Source organism: Enhydra lutris, unplaced genomic scaffold (genome assembly GCF_002288905.1).
Source record: "Enhydra lutris kenyoni isolate GAN:26980312 unplaced genomic scaffold, ASM228890v2 scaffoldscaffold22, whole genome shotgun sequence".
Lineage (NCBI taxonomy): Eukaryota > Metazoa > Chordata > Mammalia > Carnivora > Mustelidae > Enhydra > Enhydra lutris.
In genome coordinates, this window is record NW_019154106.1 from 5929141 (window position 1) to 5948780 (window position 19640).

At 54.2% G+C, this 19640-nt stretch overlaps 2 protein-coding genes across 4 annotated transcripts in view; one reads left to right on the forward strand and one right to left on the reverse strand.

The window, feature by feature from the left end:
- The first annotated feature begins 11641 nt into the window (after positions 1–11641).
- LOC111149512 (cathepsin F) lies at positions 11642–16545 on the forward strand. 2 transcript variants are annotated; one of them, XM_022506609.1, is made up of 14 exons: positions 11642–11905; positions 12116–12214; positions 12500–12584; positions 12677–12738; positions 12867–12942; positions 13540–13653; positions 13779–13924; positions 14013–14109; positions 14186–14266; positions 14974–15093; positions 15174–15238; positions 15338–15428; positions 15840–15898; positions 15981–16545. In XM_022506609.1, exons 1-14 carry the CDS (start codon positions 11696–11698, stop codon positions 16053–16055), a joined length of 1380 nt encoding a protein of 459 aa, XP_022362317.1. In that variant the 5' UTR covers positions 11642–11695; the 3' UTR covers positions 16056–16545. The 2 variants fall into 2 exon arrangements, with proteins under 2 accessions (XP_022362317.1, XP_022362318.1); XM_022506610.1 differs by having other exon boundaries at positions 13782–13924.
- A 146-nt stretch (positions 16546–16691) lies between these two features.
- LOC111149655 (actinin alpha 3) overlaps positions 16692–19640 on the reverse strand; it is a 13616-nt gene continuing 10667 nt past the window's right edge. Inside the window, exons 15-21 of one of the 2 annotated variants that reach the window (XM_022506854.1) lie at positions 19331–19513; positions 18748–18882; positions 18473–18652; positions 17876–18042; positions 17742–17832; positions 17064–17222; positions 16692–16981 (exon numbers count right to left, since the gene is read on the reverse strand). In XM_022506854.1, coding sequence (XP_022362562.1) covers positions 16823–16981; positions 17064–17222; positions 17742–17832; positions 17876–18042; positions 18473–18652; positions 18748–18882; positions 19331–19513 — 1074 coding nt within the window. In that variant the 3' untranslated portion in view covers positions 16692–16822. The remainder of the gene's footprint in view (positions 16982–17063; positions 17223–17741; positions 17833–17875; positions 18043–18472; positions 18653–18747; positions 18883–19330; positions 19514–19640) is intronic. The other variant, XM_022506855.1, reaches the window with a different exon arrangement.

Genomic DNA, 19640 nt, shown 5'->3' on the forward strand with positions numbered 1-19640 from the left:
CACTACATGGGGAGAGGAGAACGAGACACCATAAGGTCCTTTTTTTTTTTTTTAAGATTTTATTTATTCATTTGACAGAGAGAGACACAGCGAGAGAGGGAACACAAGCAAGGGGAGCAGGAGAGGGAGAAGCAGGCTTCCCGCTGAGCAGAGAGACGGATGCAGGGCTTGATCCCAGGACCCTGAGATCATGACTTAAGCAAAAGGCAGATGCTTAATGACTGAGCCACCCAGGCATCCCCAGAAGGTCCTTTTTGACATTGGTGCCCACTTCCCTCTGCCAGGACCTGGTACTCGTTGGCTGTCTAGAGGTCCCCACTATCCACTGCGGTCCCCCTTCCCCAAGACTGTCCACCGGTCTCGTAATTTCTCTCAGCTCTTACCTCAGAACTCAGCAAAGAGACTAGAGCACTGGTGTATGAAGGAAGAAGGAAAACAACCTTACGGAGCATCAACTATGTGCTGGACAAGTCACTGTGTCAGGTAGGGAGTTTCCCACAATGCTCTCACGTGATGCTCGCCAGGATCCCCTATATCTCAGGGCTCGTGTTCGTTTTGCCAAGTCAAGCTGCCTTAAAGGCCGTGCCCTGAACCTCATTTCTAGGTCTGAACCTCATTTCTAGGTCTGCCATGTAGAAACTTGGGCAGATCTCTTCTCTTGCTTTTCAGCTGTCAGCTGAAATGGTGGCTGTGGACCATCTCCGAGGTCTGCCCCAGCTCTGACCTGCTCAGTCTCTGTCAACAAATCAGTAAAAGCCACTCACCAAAGTGTGAAGGATTCCTAACACCACAGCTAGGGTGTTGAAGGGTTTACTCCGCGCCAGGCCCTGTTCGGACGGTGTTTCTGGCGTGAACTCTTTCTAAGCTGAGTCACACCAACATCAGCCCCTGCTTTAGAGGCAAGGAGGAGAGGTGCCCAGAGTCGGGTTCCAGTGTACACAGCATGATTCAGGGTGGGAACACAGGGTCTAGGGGAGCTCTGCTGTAGACCTCAGCCAGCTTAATCTCTCAGCCTCACAGGACAGGAGCTCAGAGGAGCTAGGCTCTGGTGACAGAGGCACTCTCCCTGAAGCCCAGGGCTGGCTCAAGTGTTATTTGGAAATCTGTTTATAGAAAGACACCCGCAAAACAAAATTTAAAAGGGGGGGAGGCGCCAGGGTGGCTCAGTGGGTTTAGGCCTCTGCTTTGGGCTCAGGTCATGATCCTAGGGTCCTAGGATCCAGCCCTGCATCGGGCTCTCTGCTCGGTGGGGAGCCTGCTTCCTCTCTCTCTCTCTGCCTGCCTCTCTCTGCCTACTTGTATCTCTGTCTGTCAAATAAATAAACAAAATTTTAAAAAATAATAATAAAAATTAAAATTAAAAAACAAGAAAAAAGAGAGACGCCCGCGGAGGACCAGGATTTGACCCCTGGGGAAGGAGACTGCTGCCTGGAGTTTGGAGCCCGCCTGAGGACTGGGACAGGGAGGAGCATGGCCGGGGGCTTCCCCAGGGTGGGGGGCGGGGGGGAGGCTGGCACTGAGGTACCCTGTGGGCACGCAAGGGAACCCGGCCCCCGAGTCTCTGGACCAGGACTTGGGGATGGCTGTGCTCTGTGTTTCTCCCCAGCAGATGGATGCCAAGTGACTGCCATTTCGCACGGGTCTGTGTGTTCCCTACCCCCCCACCCCAGGAGAGTCTCTCTGCCAGCCAACCCCACACCACCTGTGGACGGTTTATGACCAGTCCCACCATCCTGTCAGATGCTGGCTTTCCTTGGGCAAACTGGTTTCCTGCCGTCCTTGCACACAGACTCCCACCTTGTTCCCCCAACCCCTGCCCCACAAATGGTGGTACTGGCCTAGATTCGGGTCTGGTTTCAAATTTTATTATTTTTTTTTAACACTTTATTTATTTTTTTTAAGATTTTATTTATTTGAGAGAAAGAGAGAGAGAGAGAGAGAGAGAGCATGACCTTGGGCCGGGGGGCAGGGTGGAGCAGCAGACTCCCCACCGAGCAGGGAGCCCGATGCAGGGCTCCATCCTGAGACCCCAAGATCATGACCTGAGCCAAAGGCAGGCGTTTAACTGGCTGAGCCAGCCAGACACCCTAGTTTCAGATTTTAAATTGCTATACTTCATTTGACCAAATCCTCCAAAATAACAACTTGGTTAAAGCACAGATTTAAGTGGTTTCCGTTGAGGAAGTCCTTAAGATGTCAGCTTCTCTTTCTGGGCCCGAAGGTCTCAGATCACCTGGAGATGACCTTTTTAAATGAAAAGATAATTCCTGAGAAGGTGTTGCACACGGCACAGAGTAAGCACTAGCTACGCAGTGTTATTATCCCTGTGATTGGATGACTCTTCTTGCTTATACAAGAGTGAGTCAAGGTCATTCTGGTGTTAGGGTGCAGCAGGAATCCTTTGAAGCTCTCCAAAGCTGCTGTAGCCTGAGGTTTTGGCCACAAAGCAGGGAGGATATGAATCAATGTATGCACGAGGATCTGGAGCCCTTGGGGGTAGAGGCGTGGAAGGTCGGTACCCTGACCCTTAGCCTCATGATTCAGCCAAGGAGACCAGAAGTGGACCATAGCTGCTCACTCAAGGCTGAGAGATGGCCCCTGAGATGAATTTGCCTCCAGGAAAAGAGCTGGGGCCCAGAATCTCCAGCCAGCCAGCCAGCCAGCCATCTGGTCATTCAACAAAGACTAGAGCAAACACACTAAGGGTCAAGGTAGCATCATATTCTGACCTTTTTTGGTCTTAGTTCCTCATCTCATATCTTGTTTTTTTGTTTTGTTTTGTTTTTTTTTAAATATATTATTTATTTATTTGACAGACAGAGACCACAAGTAGGCAGAGAGAGAGGAGGAAGCAGGCTCCCTGCTGAGCAGAGAGCCCGATGCAAGGCTGGATCCCAGGACCCTGAGATCATGACCTGAGCCAAAGGCAGAGGCTTAACCCACTGAGCCACCCAGGCGGCCCGTGTAGTTATGTTTTTAAGCAGTATCCTATATACTCTAGATTGTCTTGGGTTGAGAGAGATTATAACTCAAATATCCTTCTCAGTTATATCAAAATATTTATGAATATCAGGTTCAACAATAAAGTTCATGAAATGACTTTTTTCTATGGGCATTCAGTTAAATAGAAAGCAATTTTTACTTTTTAAAAAAGTTTGGGTTCAGTAAAAGTTTCTGAGAGAGACGGAGTGGGGCTCCTTTAGATATGGTGGTGGTCCTACTCTCAAGAAATAGCGTTTAGGCGAAGACTGGACAGTTGGGAACGAATGTGACGTCTACAGAGCAGAAGTTTCTCTACACAGAGGGAACAGTCAGTGCACAGGCCCTGAAACAGGGAAGCACTCAGCTTGTGGACATGAAGGGGTGACTGTGGCAGGGGCATGGCGAGGGGTGGCAAGAGAGGCATGAGATGAATTCAGACAGGAGCGAGGGACCAGATCATACCCAGCCTACCAGGTCGTGGGATGGAGGTTGGATTTAATTCTAGGTGCGGGATGTCACTTAGGCTGGGCTCCCCGGTGAGCAGATTCTGAGATGGATATTGGCAGGCAGGATGTCTGTTGGCAGATGCTCTCAGGATCAACGCCAAGGAAAGAGAGGGAAAAGAGGCAAGACTGGACAGAGAGAGAGAGAGAGAGAGAGGTTGAGCTGCTATGCCATCTCAATGGATAATGTTCCTGACCCTGCAGGGGGTTCTGAAGCCAGGGTGACCCTTAAGATTTGTCATTAGATAGCAGTTGCTTGGAGGAGGGGAGCATGACAATCCCCAGGGAGCTGACACGTGAGGGCAGCACTCCCACAGTAGCTGGACACCAAGTTCATTCACAAAGGGGGAATCTGGTCTGCACATCATAGCCCACACTTGGTCACATTTATGTTCAAGGAGGTCCCTCTGGCTGCTGCATAGAGAGTAAATTACCACAGGCAGGAGTAGGTCCAGTCCGGCAAGCAATGATCGTGGTTTGGTCATAAATTGGGAGATATCGGGAGGTGAATCCAGAGCACTTGAAAACGGGTTAGATGTGGGACATGAAGGAAAGGGAAGAATCAAGGATACTCCCCATCTGCGGACTGAACCACTAGGGGCATAGTGATGTCCTATGCTGAGATAGAGGATTCCAGAGTGTGGTGGGGATTAAAACCAGATGCAGTTTGGGCTAAGTTTGAGATCCAAGAGTTGACGTCAAGAAGGTTACTGTGAAGCCAGAAATGCTGCTTTAATTTTTAGATGCGTGTAGGGGATGTGAATTTGGACTATTTATTTTTAAAGATTTTATTTACTTATTTGAGAGAGAGAGAGAGAGAAAGAACGAGCAGGGAGAGGGACATCTTGGTGGCTCAGTCTTTGAGCATCTGCCGTCCTAGGATAGCGCCCCACATTGGGTTCCCTGCTGGGCTTCCGGGAAGCCTGCTTCGCCCTCTCCCACTTCCCCTGCTTGTGCTCCTTCTCTCCCCGTGTCTCTGCCAAATAAGTAAATAAACCTTAAAAAAAAAAAAAAAAAAAAAAAAAGAACGAGCAGGGAGGAGAGAGCGGAAGGACAGAGAGAGAGAGAGAGAAGGAAGCAGACTCCCTGCTAAGCAGGGAACCCGACTAGACTCGGGGCAGCATCGCAGGACGTGGAGATCATGACCTGAGCTGAAGGCAGCCGCTTCACTGACTGAGCCAGCAAGGCGCCCCTGGGGCTAATTTTCATCTAGTGATGCCAGACACTTCTCTGGCCCTGCCTCCCTGGCTCAGGGATTGGGCTTTGGAAGACAGCGGCTGCGTAGGAAGTGAGCGGGCACAGGGATGGTGTCCCGAAACTCCTCGGAAGGATCGCGACACGCGCCAAGTCCAGGACCGCGCCTCAACAGCGCCACCGTGTGGCCGTGATGAGTCACAACGGCAGTCCGAGCCTCCAGGCCCCTGAACGGTGCGGGGAGAGGTCCGCCCACAGCCGGGGCCTCAAGGACCAGGCCCCACCACTCGCTATTTCGGACCGAATAAATCAGTGAGGATTCTGGACGACCTAGAGCTGGGAGGGAGAGGACGAGCCTCAAAATACAGCCATAGTTAGGCAATGGAGTTTGAGGAAATATTTAAGAAAGATGCAAGGGTTTTAGTACACCTGTGCCGTAGAGAAATGCATTTATAGTAAATGAATTTGACGGCTACCGTTCAAGGAGCACTTACAAGAGGCTGCGCGATCTCATTCAGTCTGCAAGGACGCTGAGGCTCCGAGAGGTGGAAATATGTGTCTCAAGTCACGTAGTCATCAGCTTAGCCTACCAGTGGATCTCAGCCGTGTCAGATCCAACAGGCCATTGAACGACAGATACTTTGCAATGCCCGGCCCCTCCCCCCAGCATCTAGACAGTGTCTCATGCATAACATGCACTTGGCCTATGTTTGTCAAATGAACGAAATGAAATTTATAGATTCTATCCTACTTACCCACGTAATTTTAGAAATCAAGGGAAAGTAAAATGGAAGTAATTTGTGTTATAGAAATCTGCATTTCCACGTGTACGTGTCCAGTCAGGATTACATGAGAAAATGTAACTGAGGTAAGCGATTGTGGCGAACTGAGTGGCTCCAGAGTCACAATCTCCTGATGGTGAGGTGTCGCCTTGTGCTTCGCTCTCAGCTTGCCTTCTGCTCCCTCAACGTAAATGAGGTACATTTCTAAATTCTGATTTCTACAAAAGACTCCGGGGTGAAGTAAATTCCTCATGGTCTCAGAGCCAATTTGAAGTGGGGGAAGCAGAATTAGAATCCAGGTCCGTCAATCTGACTGTAAAGCCTGGGATTTTGGCATCTTTTCTAATCCCTCATCACTGTCTTCCATCTCCCAGTCCCAGAAGATTTCTGTCATCGTGGGGCGCCAAGGCTTAAAAAACCCAAAGTGTCTGGTGGCTCCGTTGGTTAGGTGTCTGCCTTCAGTTCAGGTCAGGTCACGATCCCGGGGTCCTGGGATGAGCCCTGCATTGGGCTCCCTGCTCAGCAGGAAGCCTGCTTCTCCCTCTCCTACTCCTCCTGCTTGAGTTCCCTCTCTCTCTGTGTCTCTGTCAAATAAATCAATAAAATCTTAAAAAAAAAAAAAAAAGAACTGGATTCAAACCCGGCTTCCCTTATTTACCATTTCTGCAACTTGGGGAAGTTCCTGATTCTCCTGTTGTCCGTGTTTCCTGTCTCAAGGGGGTGATTGTGGGGGTTACATGGGCTAATGCATGAACGTGGTGAGGACACTGAGGGCCCAGCATGTACTTAGTGCTCACAAAATGTTAGGCATTATTTTTACTGTGGTTCATAGTTTGGTGTGCCGAGCACTCTCCTGGGGAACGCCTGTGGCGGGCAGACACTAAGGTGACCCCCACGATCCCAGCCTCCTGGGAGTCAGATCTCTGTGTAGTCTCCCCTGTAGAAGCTGCTTTCAGGCAACAGGTTTGAGCAAAGGAATATAGAAACGGCCCACAGCGATCACCACCGACCACTGAGCTGAACACACCCACCTCAAAACATCCACAGGCCCCTAAGTGACCAACGGGCTACTTACAACCAGGCACAGTTACCAAAATAGGGAAAAGTCCCCATAAGTCCTCACCTTATTTTTCTTATTTTTTTTCTTATTTATTTATTTTTAAATATTTTATTTATTTATTTGACAGAGACAGCAAGAGAGGGAACACAAGCAGGGTGGGTGGGAAAGGGAGAAGCAGGCTTCCCGCTGAGCAGGGAGCCCAGTGTAGGGCTCGATGCCAGGACTCTGGGATCATGACCCAAGCCAAAGGCAGACTGAGCCACCCAGGCGCCCTTCACTTTCCCCCTTTAAATACCACCCCACCCACTGCTGCTCTGTCCTGTCCTCTGCTTCCTTGCCGTATTCGATACGCTTCTATCTCCTTTGTTCTGCCTGGGGTGAATCCTTTCACGGCTCATACCCCGGCTTCCACCGATCAGTAACTCCCCATTTGGAGGCCCCTATCTGATAGGGAGAGACAGGACATTCTCCCCTCCGTTGGGTGTGAGAAGGATCTGTGGCGGGCTTCTAAAACCAGTAACGTACAGCACAGCAGGGCACAGGTGAAAGATACATGATAATGTGTAAGTGATTATTTCCGACAAGGTTGTAATATCCTCACTTCCCCTTACTGGCATTGATGAGTGAGCAGAAGCCTGGCTGAAGACCAAGGACAAGCTGACACCTGCCTCCCACTCCTGGGTGGGGCACAGGTGACATTCTTCCGGGAACCTCCCAACTCTCTTATTGTTAATGCCTTGCCAGAGAGGAAAACAACCTTAACCTGACAAGGGCAAGGCCTCTGGTATCTTGCAGGTCTCCTGAAAGTCTTTTGAAACCTCCCTTTGCCTTACTTTCCCAACTCCCGAGTATGTAATCACCATTTCTCAAGATCCCCCAGCCGCAGCTCTTTCTCTCTTTCTGCCCACGGGTCCTGTCCCTGAGCTTTAATAAACCGCCATTCTGCACCAAAGACATCTCAGGAACTCCTTCTTGGTTGTTGGCTCCAGACCTCACCCCACCGAACCTCACCTATATTCCAAAACCACATCAGCTTTGAGGAAGAAAGTCCACGTTGGAAGGCCCATGTGGCAAAAAACTGAGGGCAACTGATTGCCAGTCAGATTGCAAAGAACTGAGGCTTCAGTCCAGCAGCCCTCAAGGACCTGAACGCTGCCAGTAACCACTGAGCTTCCAAGCAGAGCTTTCCCGAGGCCAGTCTCCCAGGACACTGCAGCCTCGTGATTCATTTTGTGGTGATGTTCCCACAACAGATAACTAATACATCACCCCTCACCTTCCAATCTCTTTGCTCCTGCCACTCTCTCCCCTTTCTCCTGAATCATCAATATCTCGCTTTCCATTTGGTCACTCACACCGACCCATAAACATGCTCTAGATTCTGACATCTTTTTTTTTTTTTTTTAAGATTTTATTCATTCTTTTGAAAGAGAGAGAGAGTGAGAGCATGAGCAGGAGGGAGGGGGAGAAGCAGACTCCCCTGCTGACCAGGGAGCCAGATGTGGGGCTCCATGTGAGGACCCTGGGATCATGACTAGAGCCCGGGGCAGATGTTTAACCAATTGAGCCATTAAAGATTTTGTCATAGAGAGAGAAACAGAGACAGAAAGGCCAGCCGGGGGAGCAGCAGGCAGAGGGAGAAGCAGGTTCACGGCTAAGCAGGGAGCCAGATGCAGGACTCGATCCCAGGACCCTGGGATCATTACCGGAGCCAAAGTCAGACACGTAACCTTAGAGTCTGCGGTCTTAAAAAATACTCTTCCAATGCCTCTTACCTGGCTAGTTATCACCTTGTTTCTCTAATCTCCTACATGGCAAAACTTCTTGAGATCCTTGTCTCCAGCCGTTGTCCACATATCTCAAATTCTCCCCTCAACTCACCACTCTTAGTGAGGTCTCTAGTGACCTACATGTCACCCAATCCAAAGGTCACGTCTCTCTCATCTTACTTGGCTTCCCTATGGCATTTGACCCAGCCAGTCACTTCCTCTTCCCTGAAATACACCCTCTTCTCTCCCACTTTATGAACATGACCTTCTCAGTCTTCATCCCCGCTCAGTGTCCACATCTTCCCAGTCTCCTCTGTCACTCCCTCTTTCCTACTCAGGTTCTGAATGTCGGCATGCCCCTGGTTTTGATCAGACAGGCCAGGTCCAAGGACCCAGAGGGGGTTCCGCAGGACCAGCAAGGAGGGGTCCTTGGCTTCACATAGGATGGAAATCAAACGTGAGCCAGCTGGAGGGGGAAGCAGAGTTCATTGAAGATACAGAGAAAGCAGATACACGTGGAGTGTCTGTGAGCCTCGGAAAGCAATGAAGCATGAGTCCTTGGAGGGGGGGGTCTGGAGTCTTTATCGAGGATGGCGGTCTGGCGTACAAGTCATCTCAGGCATCGGGAACTGGCGGAATAAAGATGAGCGCTCAGGTGTCCTCCATAAGTCACTTGTGCCCTGGAGCCAGGGGTCTTGGGGTCAAGGTATTTGCAGTCAGGGGTCTTGGAGAAGTTTATGACCCCACCCAGTCACTCCTTAAATGTTATCTTGTTTGCTGGAAGACTCCAAAAAATCACTGACTCCTTGGGCACCTGGGTGGCTCAGTTAAGCGGCTGTCTTTGGCTTGGGTCTTGATCCCAGAGTCCTGGGATGGAGTCCTGCATCTGGCTTCCTGCTCAGCAGGGAGTCTGCTTCTCCCTCTGCCTCTCCCACCCACCCCCACCTGCTTGAGCCCGCTTGTGCTCTCGCTCTCGCTCTCTCTCACAAAGTAAATAAAATCTTGTTAAAAAGATTTTATTTATTTATTTGACAGAGAGAGAGACAGATCACAGGTAGGCAGAGCAGCAGGCAGAGAGAGAGGGGGAAGCAGGCTCCCCACTGATCAGAGAGCCTGGATGCGGGGCTTGATCCCAGGACCCTGGGATCATGACTTGAGCCGAAGGCAGAGGACCAATACACTGAGCCACCTAGGCGCCCCAATAAATAAAATCTTAAGAAAAAAAAAAAAAGAAAGAACTGACTCCTTGACCTTCACCCAGAGGACATACATTAAGGCCTGTGTAAGGCAGGGGTTCATGAATAGGGGCAGGAAAATGAGCAAAGAAAAAAGACTCAGATTTTTCTCTCATGGGGTCTGCTTAGTTTCCCTGTCTCGGTTTCAGTTTCCTCACTTAGAATATTTCTCTTCCAGGTTTTTGCGAGAATTGCCAAGGTAACATACATGCACCTTAAAAAAATACCCCACTGCCCTACCGATCCATAAATTATCATTATGCTCTCCTGCCTCACTCTGCCGTGAAAACAAGCCACTTTTCGGGTGGTTCCAGCATTCAGGGACCAAAGTCTGAGAAAGATGACCGTTTCCCACAAAGGCCGACGTGGATCTCCAGAAACCTGGATCTAAGAAAAGTCCACTGCCTCTGCTGGGGACTTAGCAATCCCTATTTTTAATTCTTTCAGCTTCAGACCTGTCAGGAGATGAAGTGCGTGTGAGCGTGGATATGGGACCTGCCATAGATGCAGGCAGGCATTTCCAAGATTCCTCACATCACTTATCCTTCTAGAAAATGCAGCTGTGCATTAAATAACAGTTGGGTGACGTCGCGCCCACTCCAGGGCACGCCAAAGGAGTCATGCATTCAATCAACAAACATCTGTTAAGCAGGTATTAAGTGTGTTGGTACTCTGCGAGGTACAGAGGAAGCGGCGGCGAGCAGGACAAGGTCCCTGCCCTGACCCGCTCCTTGCCTTCCGGAGGACAGCCACAAGTGACACAGAAATTGCAGCCCGGTGTGAGAGGAAGTTCAGGGGCTAGGCATCTACGAGTACAGCAGCAGTGGCAGCTGGCCCAGCCAGGGGCAGTGGGGGTGGCTCAAGGATGGCTTCCTGGGGAAGTGTCCTCTGCACTGCGAAATGAAAAGTGTCTGGGTGTCTGGTGGAGGGAAGAGCAGTGGGAAGTTCCTGAAGTGTGCAAGAGCTTGAACTTGTGAGACACAGACGGACAGAGGCTGACGTTTGTCTGACATTTCAAGTGCACAGCACTGGGTGAGGACTGACTGGTCGGCACTGGAGGGGCTCTAGACGCTGCATTAAGGACCTGGGATTGTCTCCTGTAAGAGACACAGAGGGCGCCCCAAAGAGCTTAAACTGCACAGCAGGGAGAGGTAAACACCTGCTGGAAACCTTCAGGCCATCGCATCTCAGATCTCAGCCAGGACGGAGCTCAAAGCCAGCTCTGGTCTGGCTCCAGCACTTATTTCTGAGTAGCTGGAAAGTCACTTCACCTTTTTAGACCTTTGCTGCTGCAACAGGTCAGGTTTGGACCGGGCGACATTTAGTGTTAGTCCTCCACGCTCTCTAAGCCCAAACTATCTCCATCCCCTTCTGGGATTTCCTCTATTCCCTTAAACTCTCTCTTCCCTGTTTCTCTCCCTAGCTGGGAACACCCTGCAGGACAATCTCATTCTCATGTCTCTCCACTAGAGCTCCAAGCAGGCAGCACGGTGCCTAATACATCTATTCATGCATCTTTTTGCTAGAAGGCCCTGGAACACAGCTGTGAAAGCTTGAATGAACCACAGAACAGTCCTATACGCGGCACCTCGCTTTAGGGGTTACCGAATGCGTGCGGATCTGTGTTAGATCCCCACGACAGCGGTAGGCACTGTCAGTCCGGGGGATATTACTGCCATCTTGCTGATGAGCGGAGGAGCCTCAAAGGGGCAACTGAGCTGTGAACCGAGGCTCTAAAATCAACTGTTAATTAACTATTGTTACTTCCAGGCCAGCATTCCTTTCCCTCCCTAAAAGTCTCCAAGACCTAAGAGGATTATTCCAAGACTGCAGCTGGGTGGGCCACGTGTCCACAGACTGACCGATCTGCTGCGAGGAGGCAAGGCAACCACCCCCACCCTCCTTCCCTTCCCCCCCTCCCCTCCCCCTCCCCTCCCCCTCCTCCTCGCGCTTTGGCAAAGACTCGCCTGCACCGCCGGCGCGGACCACGTGCCTCGCGTAAATAAGCGAGTGCGCAGGCGCACCGGGCCCGCGTCCATTGGCCCGCGCCCCGCCGTCCCGGGAGCACGGGGAGGGACGTCGGCCCCTCTGGCCGCGGGCTGCGCCGCCCTGTCAGTTGGTCCGCGCGTCCGTCGGTCGGTGCGTCCGGGCCGCCGGCTTCGCCCTCGCCATGGCACGCTGGCTACCGCTGCTGTCGCTGCTGGGGCTGCTCCTGGGCGCCGCTCCCGCCCCGCCCCGCCGAGCAGCCGACGCTCAGGCCCGGGAGGCGGCGTACCCGGAGCTGCTGGGGCCCGCCCGCTTCGCCCTGGAGATGTTCAACCGCGGCCGGGCAGCCGGGACGCGGGCGACGCTGGGGGCCGTGCGTGGTCGCGTCCGCCGGGTGAGGGCCGCCTGGGGTGCGGGCTTCCTGGTCCTGGTGCGCGGGGGCCCTGGTCGGAGGGTTGGGAAGTTTGGCCTGGACCCGGGGTGGGGGGGCGCGGGACGAGGGACGAATTCTGGTGATCGGGAAAGGAAGCGGGTAGGGCGGGGCTGTGGGAGGGACGGGCTGAGGAGCGAGGGATGTGCCCGCCTCACCCGTTCCTCCATCCAGGCGGGCCAGGGGTCGCTGTACTCCCTGAGGGCGACCGTAGAGGAGCCTCCCTGCAACGACCCCACGGTGTGCCAGCTCCCTGTGTCCAAGAAGACCCTGGTGAGTGGTAGGGCTCCTGTGACTCCTCAGTCCCCGTGATGAGTTTGGGTCAAGTGATGAAGAGGCAGCAACTACCCCACCCTGAGTCATTTCCCAAGGTTCTGCGGGCCAGAAACCAAAATGCACTTAAGAGTGGGCATGACAGGGTGCTCACTTTGCCTCACTGTGCACTGTGGGGGGGTGATTGCCTTGGAGGGGATCTTCACATGAGGCTCTTCCAGCTCCATCTTGCCAAGTTCTTGCTCCGTTCCCAGCCCCCAGACTGGCTTCCTCCTCTCTCTCTAGCTCTGCAGCTTCGAAGTCTTGGACGAGCTTGGAAAACACATGCTACTGAGACGGGACTGCGGCCCAGTGGATACCAAGGTCACAGGTGCTGGGATAGCCCAAGGATGCTGGTGTAGTTCAGACCAGGCTTCACTCAGGGTTCAGCCTTGATTTCTTCTCTGTTCTAACCCTATCCAGATGACAAAAACGAGACTTTGAGTTCAGTCCTTCCACTGTTGAACAAGGAACCCCTGCCCCAGGTGAGGAGCCCAGCTCCATTTGGCAGGGGGCTGCTGCTTTATTTCCTCTTCTCTTTCCATCCCCCTGGCCTGGGCTCCCTGGTGAATCTGTGAAAGATTCCTTGTAAAGACCTCTGTGCCTCTTACAGGATTTTTCTGTGAAAATGGCTTCAATCTTCAAGGAGTTCGTTACCACCTATAATCGGACGTATGAGTCGAAGGAGGGTGAGGACCCTGCCTTGGCTGTACCTGTCCCAATCAAATGAGGACCTTACCCCCTTTGGTACCTTGGTGTTGGGGAGGAGAAGGACACAAGAGGCAGTGCATCCATTCAGGGACCCCTTAAATCCCCAAGTTCTTGCCCAGCCTCATAGGACTGGACAGCTGCCTCAGGGACTTATCCCCTTCTCCCATATTTTTTTCTTGATCAGAAAGCATGGGTCTTCATCATTTTGGGTAGAATGGGAAGGGGCAAAGGCCAGATTTTCTCTGCTGGTACCCCCATCTCCCCAGCATGGTAGTCTTTTCCCATGACCCCTTGTCTGAGGATACCCTTTGGAGCCCATTTTGCTTCTGCCTTCACTCCTGGGATACCATCAATTCAGTGTGACCCAAAAAATTGTTCCCACCTCCCACTCATCACTCACAGGTCCGGACCTCTCCTCACCTCCAGACCTCCCCAGAGTTCTGTCCTTGAAAAGAGCTTGAGGCCTGATCCAGAGCCCAACTACTCCCCAGGGAAACCTTGTGCTTGTTAGTCCCAAGTACCTTTAATATCTGCCTGGGGTCCAAACCTTTCCTCTCCTGCTCCTTGGTTCTCAGAAACCCAGTGGCGCATGTCTGTCTTTTCCAACAACATGATTCGAGCACAGAAGATCCAGGCACTGGACCGTGGCACAGCTCAGTATGGGGTCACCAAGTTCAGTGACCTTACAGGTAGCAGTGGTGGCCAGAGCCCTCATGGAGCCTGGAAGAGTCAGGGTCTCCTCCCAAGGCCCCCGATCAGGGCTGCCTTATACTTTTCCCCATCCCCCCCATCCCCTGCCCACCTTTGCCCACAGAAGAGGAGTTCCATACCATCTACCTGAATCCCCTCCTAAGAGAGAACCATGGCGAGAAGATGCGCCTAGACAAGTCCACTGGCGACTCTGCCCCATCCGAGTGGGACTGGAGGAGAAAGGGGGCTGTCACCAAAGTCAAGAACCAGGTCGGACCTCTAAGAGGCAATGGCGGGACACGAGGACTGCACTGGGGTGGGGAGGGGGCTCCGGTCTGACTCTGCCCCTCTCTTGCAGGGGATGTGTGGCTCCTGTTGGGCTTTCTCAGTCACCGGCAATGTGGAGGGCCAGTGGTTCCTGAAACAGGGGGCCCTGCTCTCCCTCTCCGAGCAGGGTGAGCATCCTACTCAACCCCTGCCCCCGGCCAGCCCCTCCAGAGGGCTCCTCAGGACCAGGCTTCTGTCTCCTAGAGCTCTTGGACTGTGACAAGGTGGACAAGGCCTGCCTGGGTGGCTTGCCCTCCAACGCCTACTCGGCCATAAAGACTCTGGGTATGCATTCATGGGGTCAGGAGGGGCAGTGGGGGTCAGTGCAGTTCACTGGGTTCGGGTGTTGATGTTGAGCCTTAATGAAAACCTTCAGCAAGTCAACTCTGATTTCATCTGTGAAATGGGGCTCATCTTGACCACTTCACATGGTTGCTCTGAGTATCAAGTGAGGAGATGATACATAAAGTCCTTGGTGCACAGCAGGGGTGTTGGTGTTTTTGCTGCTTGGAGGTCTGTATTTCTGTAACAACATACCTCATCCTTGAGGAGGTATTAACTTAAACTGGCAGTTCAGTTCCGTGGTGGGCTTCAGCGGCCCAGGGATGAAAGTCTGAGGGACTGGAGTGGCTGTGCAGAGACTGGGAGCCCAGCAGGGGTCTGGGCCACACTGGGAGCAGACTGAGCAGGGCAAGCCAGCCCAGGCAAAGAGCCCTAGGAGTTCTGGGATGAGTAAGGATCAGAAGTTGGGCATCGAGTCTCGTCTCAGCCATATTTCTCCCTGGTTCCTCCCTCAGCCCCCTTAGTCTCTGTTTCGTCATCTCTAGAGGGAGGCTGTTGGTCAGAGGCCAGCCTTGGTCTGGGGGTGGGCGAGGACCTTGAGACCTCGCAGAAGGGGCTGAGTGTGGCCCCTGGCCTGGAGAAGACGAGTGTGTGGCACACAGGGGTCCCTATTTTCTCTCCCGGCGCCATCCGACCCCGCCACTCCCCAGGGGGGCTGGAGACGGAGGACGACTACAGTTACCGCGGCCGCATGCAGACCTGCGGTTTCTCTCCAAAGAAGGCGAGGGTCTACATCAATGACTCAGTGGAGCTGAGCCAGAATGAGGAGAGTGAGTAACGGCCAGGGCGAGGGTGGGGGCAGGCCAGCTGCGGCCTGGCTGTCCCTGACGCAGTCCCTCACGTGTCTCAGAGCTAGCGGCCTGGCTGGCCGAGAAGGGCCCCATCTCCGTCGCCATCAATGCCTTTGGCATGCAGGTAAGGCCCCGGCTCTGCTGCCTCCGCCCATCCCTGGCCGGCTCCCTTCCCACCTCTCCTTGGAGGTGGCCCCCTACTCTTTATTCTCCCCACCTCCAGTTCTACCGCCATGGGATCTCGCACCCACTGCGGCCCCTCTGCAGCCCTTGGCTCATCGACCACGCTGTGTTGCTCGTGGGCTACGGCAACCGTGAGTTCCACTGACCACCCCCCCATCCTCTGCCCAGCCGCTTTGGGTTATGGGCAGGAGTTGGGCCACAGCCTCTCAGGACCTCTGGATGGGGAAAGGGAGGGAGTGCCTGGGAACCCTGTCCTTACCCCGCTGTGGGTCTTGGGCCAGGCAGGAGTCCTCTGTCCCCTCTCCAATGGGAATGCTGAGGCAGTGGGAGGTAGAACTGTTTCAGATAAGTAACCTGCTGGTGGGGAGAGAGCTGGGTGTCCTCTGCTGACCCCAGAGCCACACCAGGTCTCTGGGAGGGTGGTAGGTGGGTCTGTCTGGCTTTCTGCTCTTTTCCTAGTACCTGTCCCAGTAGACCACAGCAGATACTGGGAGAGTGCAAAGGGCTGGGAGCCCTGACCTGCACCCCGCACTGCTCCCCAGGCTCTGGCATTCCCTTCTGGGCCATCAAGAACAGCTGGGGCTCAGACTGGGGCGAGGAGGTGAGTCTGGTCTTCCTGGCCCCGGCCCACCCACCTGGGTCCTGCCTGAGCGCCCTCACCAGCCCCCTTGCCTTCCTGCCAGGGTTACTACTACTTGCATCGTGGGTCTGGGGCCTGCGGTGTGAACACCATGGCCAGCTCGGCAGTGGTGAACTGAGGAGCACCAGCGCGGGACCTGGTGCTGACCAGAGCAGCCCCTTCCTCAGCCTGGCCTGCGTGTCCAGGCCTCTTCCCAGGAGGCACAGCTGGCTGAGGGACAGGCACCGGGTACCTCAGGGTGAGCAAAAGGCACTGGGCTAGGGCAACACCCCTACCCCCTTTTCCCCCCCACCCTACCCTGAAGTTCCCCAGCGGCACCTTTGTTGACTTGTGGTAGCTAGGAGGCCCTTGAGCCGAAGGAGGGTGTCCTGGCAGCTGAGGCTGGGGCAAGAACCTTGGGCTTGGGTAAGGAGCAGGTGGGAAGAAGATACTGTGGTTTTAAACCCAGCTTTGTCCTCAGCAGGCTCTGGCTTCCTGCCCTACCTTTCCTCTGTCTGATGCTATACATTTTCTGGTTCCCCCTGGATTTGGGGACATTGTTTCCTTCCACATCTAGAGAAACTATTGTAACTGCCTTTTTCTAACAGCAATAAAGAGGTGTCCTAAGCCCCAGTGTGGTGTGAGTGCTTGGTACCTAAGGGAAAAGAGGGGTGGTGGGGACTCCTGGAGCGTCAAGGTTGGGCAGCTGGTCCTGCCCAGGAGCCTAAGGGCCCAGTTTCTGCTTCGGGAACCAAAAGAAGAAGAAAGAGAGGCTCACGGATGGGTCTTTATTCAGAAGGGCATGGTTGGCTGTTCTCTGAGGCCCTTGCTCTGAGACATGGATGGGATCAGCCAGAGGGAGCTCCCTCTCCCTCTGACTCCTGCAGAGACCCTTTGAGGTTGTGGTCAGAGGTCACTCTCCCCATAGAGGGCACTGGAGAAGGCCACGTAGTCCAGGGCTCCAGCTGGAGCTCCGGAGCCCTTGTAGGGCGCCATACGACGGATGCAGTACTCGGCCTGCTCAGTGGGGAGCTCCCGCCGCAGCTCTTCGGGAGTGATGTAGTTCTGGGGGAGAAAGGGTTGTTGAGGACCCACAGACCCTGGTCCCTGTCACAGCCTCCCAGACCCCTCCACCACCAGGACTCACCTTATCTCCTGCCAGGATCTTGAAGGAGGCCACAACTTGTTCAGCTGTGTCGGTTTCAGCTGTCTCTCGGGTCATGAAGTCGATGAAGGCCTGGAAGGTCACGACACCAGTTGCGTTGGGGTCCACCATGGTCATGATGCGAGCAAACTCCACCTCTCCCTATAGGGACAGAGGCCAGACACCGTGTCTGTTGTGGGTGCTAAAGCCAGAAGGCGGCTCATGTCCCCTTCGGGCACTGTCTAGCTCTGGCTTGACAGCCCGGGTTACAAAGCGCTCTCTTCCCTCCTTGGACTGGGCCACAGCCTTGGCTCTGGGTGTACGGGGAATCCTCTCTACTCAGCTGAAACCTGCCTCTTGCCCCTGGCAACGCCCCCTGTTGCCCTTGGGTCCTGATCTTTTTTCTGGAGCTCTCTGTAGTGCTGTTTCTCTGGGTAAATATGTGGTAAGCTCAGGCTTTTGGGTCACCTACAACCAAGTCCAAATCCTAGCTGCGTCCTTGAGAAAGTTAATTTACCTGAGCCTTTGACAGCCCCTATGAGAAATGGGGTCATTCTGCCCAGCCTCAGTGGGCATGCTGAGAATGAAACGCATGTGAAGGTGGGAGGGATACAGTAGGTGATCACGGTGTAGGAGAGAGGCACTGAGGGGACTCCTGTGACAAAGGTTGGGGGCGCTCACCAGGTCATACCCCATGGAGATGAGGCAAGCCCGGAAGTCATCAGGCTCCATCATTCCGTTCCGCTTCTGTGGCACATGAGTGATTATCAGACTTGGTTGTCCAACCCCACCAGCCCCCAAGTCCACCACCCCACAGAGGTGGGCCCCTGCTGACCCGGTCAAAGTGGTTGAAGGATGCCCGGAACTCGTTGAGCTGCTCCTGGCTCAGGCCCTTGGCATCTCGGGTCAATACCTGGTTCTCCACCTCATTGATAGTGCGGGCGATGGAGGTGAGCAGCTGCTCCCAGCCTACTCGGATGTGCTGGGAAACAAGTGACGAGCCAAGTCAGTAGGCGGCCGGTGCCTGGCCACCAGTTCGAGCTTCACTCCCAGTCCGCTGTGTGACCTGGGCAAGTCTTCCACTCTGTTGGGCCTTTGTCCCTATCTGGAGGTTCCCTATGTGCTGAGTGACCGTCCACAGCCCTTCCTGCCTTGAAGTTTGAGAAATTACTATGCACTAAGTGTTGATCACCCAGTCCTGGCCAGTCCTGGCCTGGCTTCAGATGGCTATGTGACTCTGGACAGGTCAGTTTCGCTCGCTAGATCTCAGCACCCCTGCGGGTGCCCTGGGGGACCCAGCCAGGCTGAACTGGGGTCCCCCCTGGGGCACACGTGCTGGGTCCCACCATGGTTGCCCTGGACTTCCCCAGCCAGCGCTGTCTCCCCGTCTCCTCTAAGCCGGTGCCTCTCACCTCCATGCTGTAGACCGTGTGCTTGTTGTCGAACACCAGGCTCTCCTGCAGCAGCTGGTGGTCCCCCTCCAGCCGGTCAATGTTGCTCTTGTAGTTGATGATGTTCTGCTCCTGCTGCCGCAGCGCAGCCATCTGATCCTCCAGAGAGCCAACCATCCCTGTGGCCAGGCGCCCCACCTCCTGTTGGGGGACACAGGCAGGATGAGCACTCCCAGGCCCCCGTGGCCCCGGCCCTGGCCTCACTCCCCGTGACGGCCCCACCCTCCGAGCCTTACCTCCACCTTCCCCTGGATCCAGGGCCCGATGGCATTGGCTTGAGCAGCAAACTGTCGCCGGAGCCTCTCGTTCAGCTGCTGCTGGGCGAGCTCTTCCTGCAGCGTCTGGTCCCGGCTGGGCACCAGCTTTCGGACCTAGGAAGAAGGGTGCTTTGTGCCTGGGGCAGCTCTGGGAGCCAGAAGATCGCTTTGAGGGGAGATGGGCTCCATCCCCTAGAAGAGCCCCTGCTACTCGGAGCCAACATGTCTGGGCTCATAAGGACAAGCTCTTGGGCAAGTCACATGACATCCAGGTTTGTTTCCTCATCTGTAAAATGGGGCCAGTGATACAACGAGATGTCCATACCCCAGGCTTAATTCTACTTCACATCAGGCCCTACAGGAAAACACTGCTGTTAGGGTCATTTTGCAGAGGAGGCCGTGAGAGGCAGGGCGATATATCCAAAGCCCCACGGAGGCTGTGACAGACCCCAGATCCGAAGGTGGACTAGAGTCTGCATAGCTCGGGACGCCTGAGGTTCCGAGGTGGTTAGAACACACAGGGCTGGGTGGGAGGCAGGGAGTGGTCATGGGCAGCACTGACCATGTCCCACTTGGTGTTGATGTCCTGCGGTGTGAGGCTGATGTAGGGGTTGGTGGTGCTGGGCCGCAACCCGTACGTTTGGCAGATCTTCTGGATCTCCCCCTGGATCCCCAGGATGGCTCCTCGCTCTCGGTCAGCCTCCGGCAACGTAGCTTTGAATTGCTCGTGTGCAGTCATCAGGCTCTGTGCACGGCGGGCGGGAGGCATGAGCCAGCACCCTCCAGTTCCCACAGCCCACGTGCTGCAGGCGCCCCAGGGGGTCCGCAGCGGGCCTCCTGTCTCCCAGCCTAGCATCTGGGGACTGGGGCTT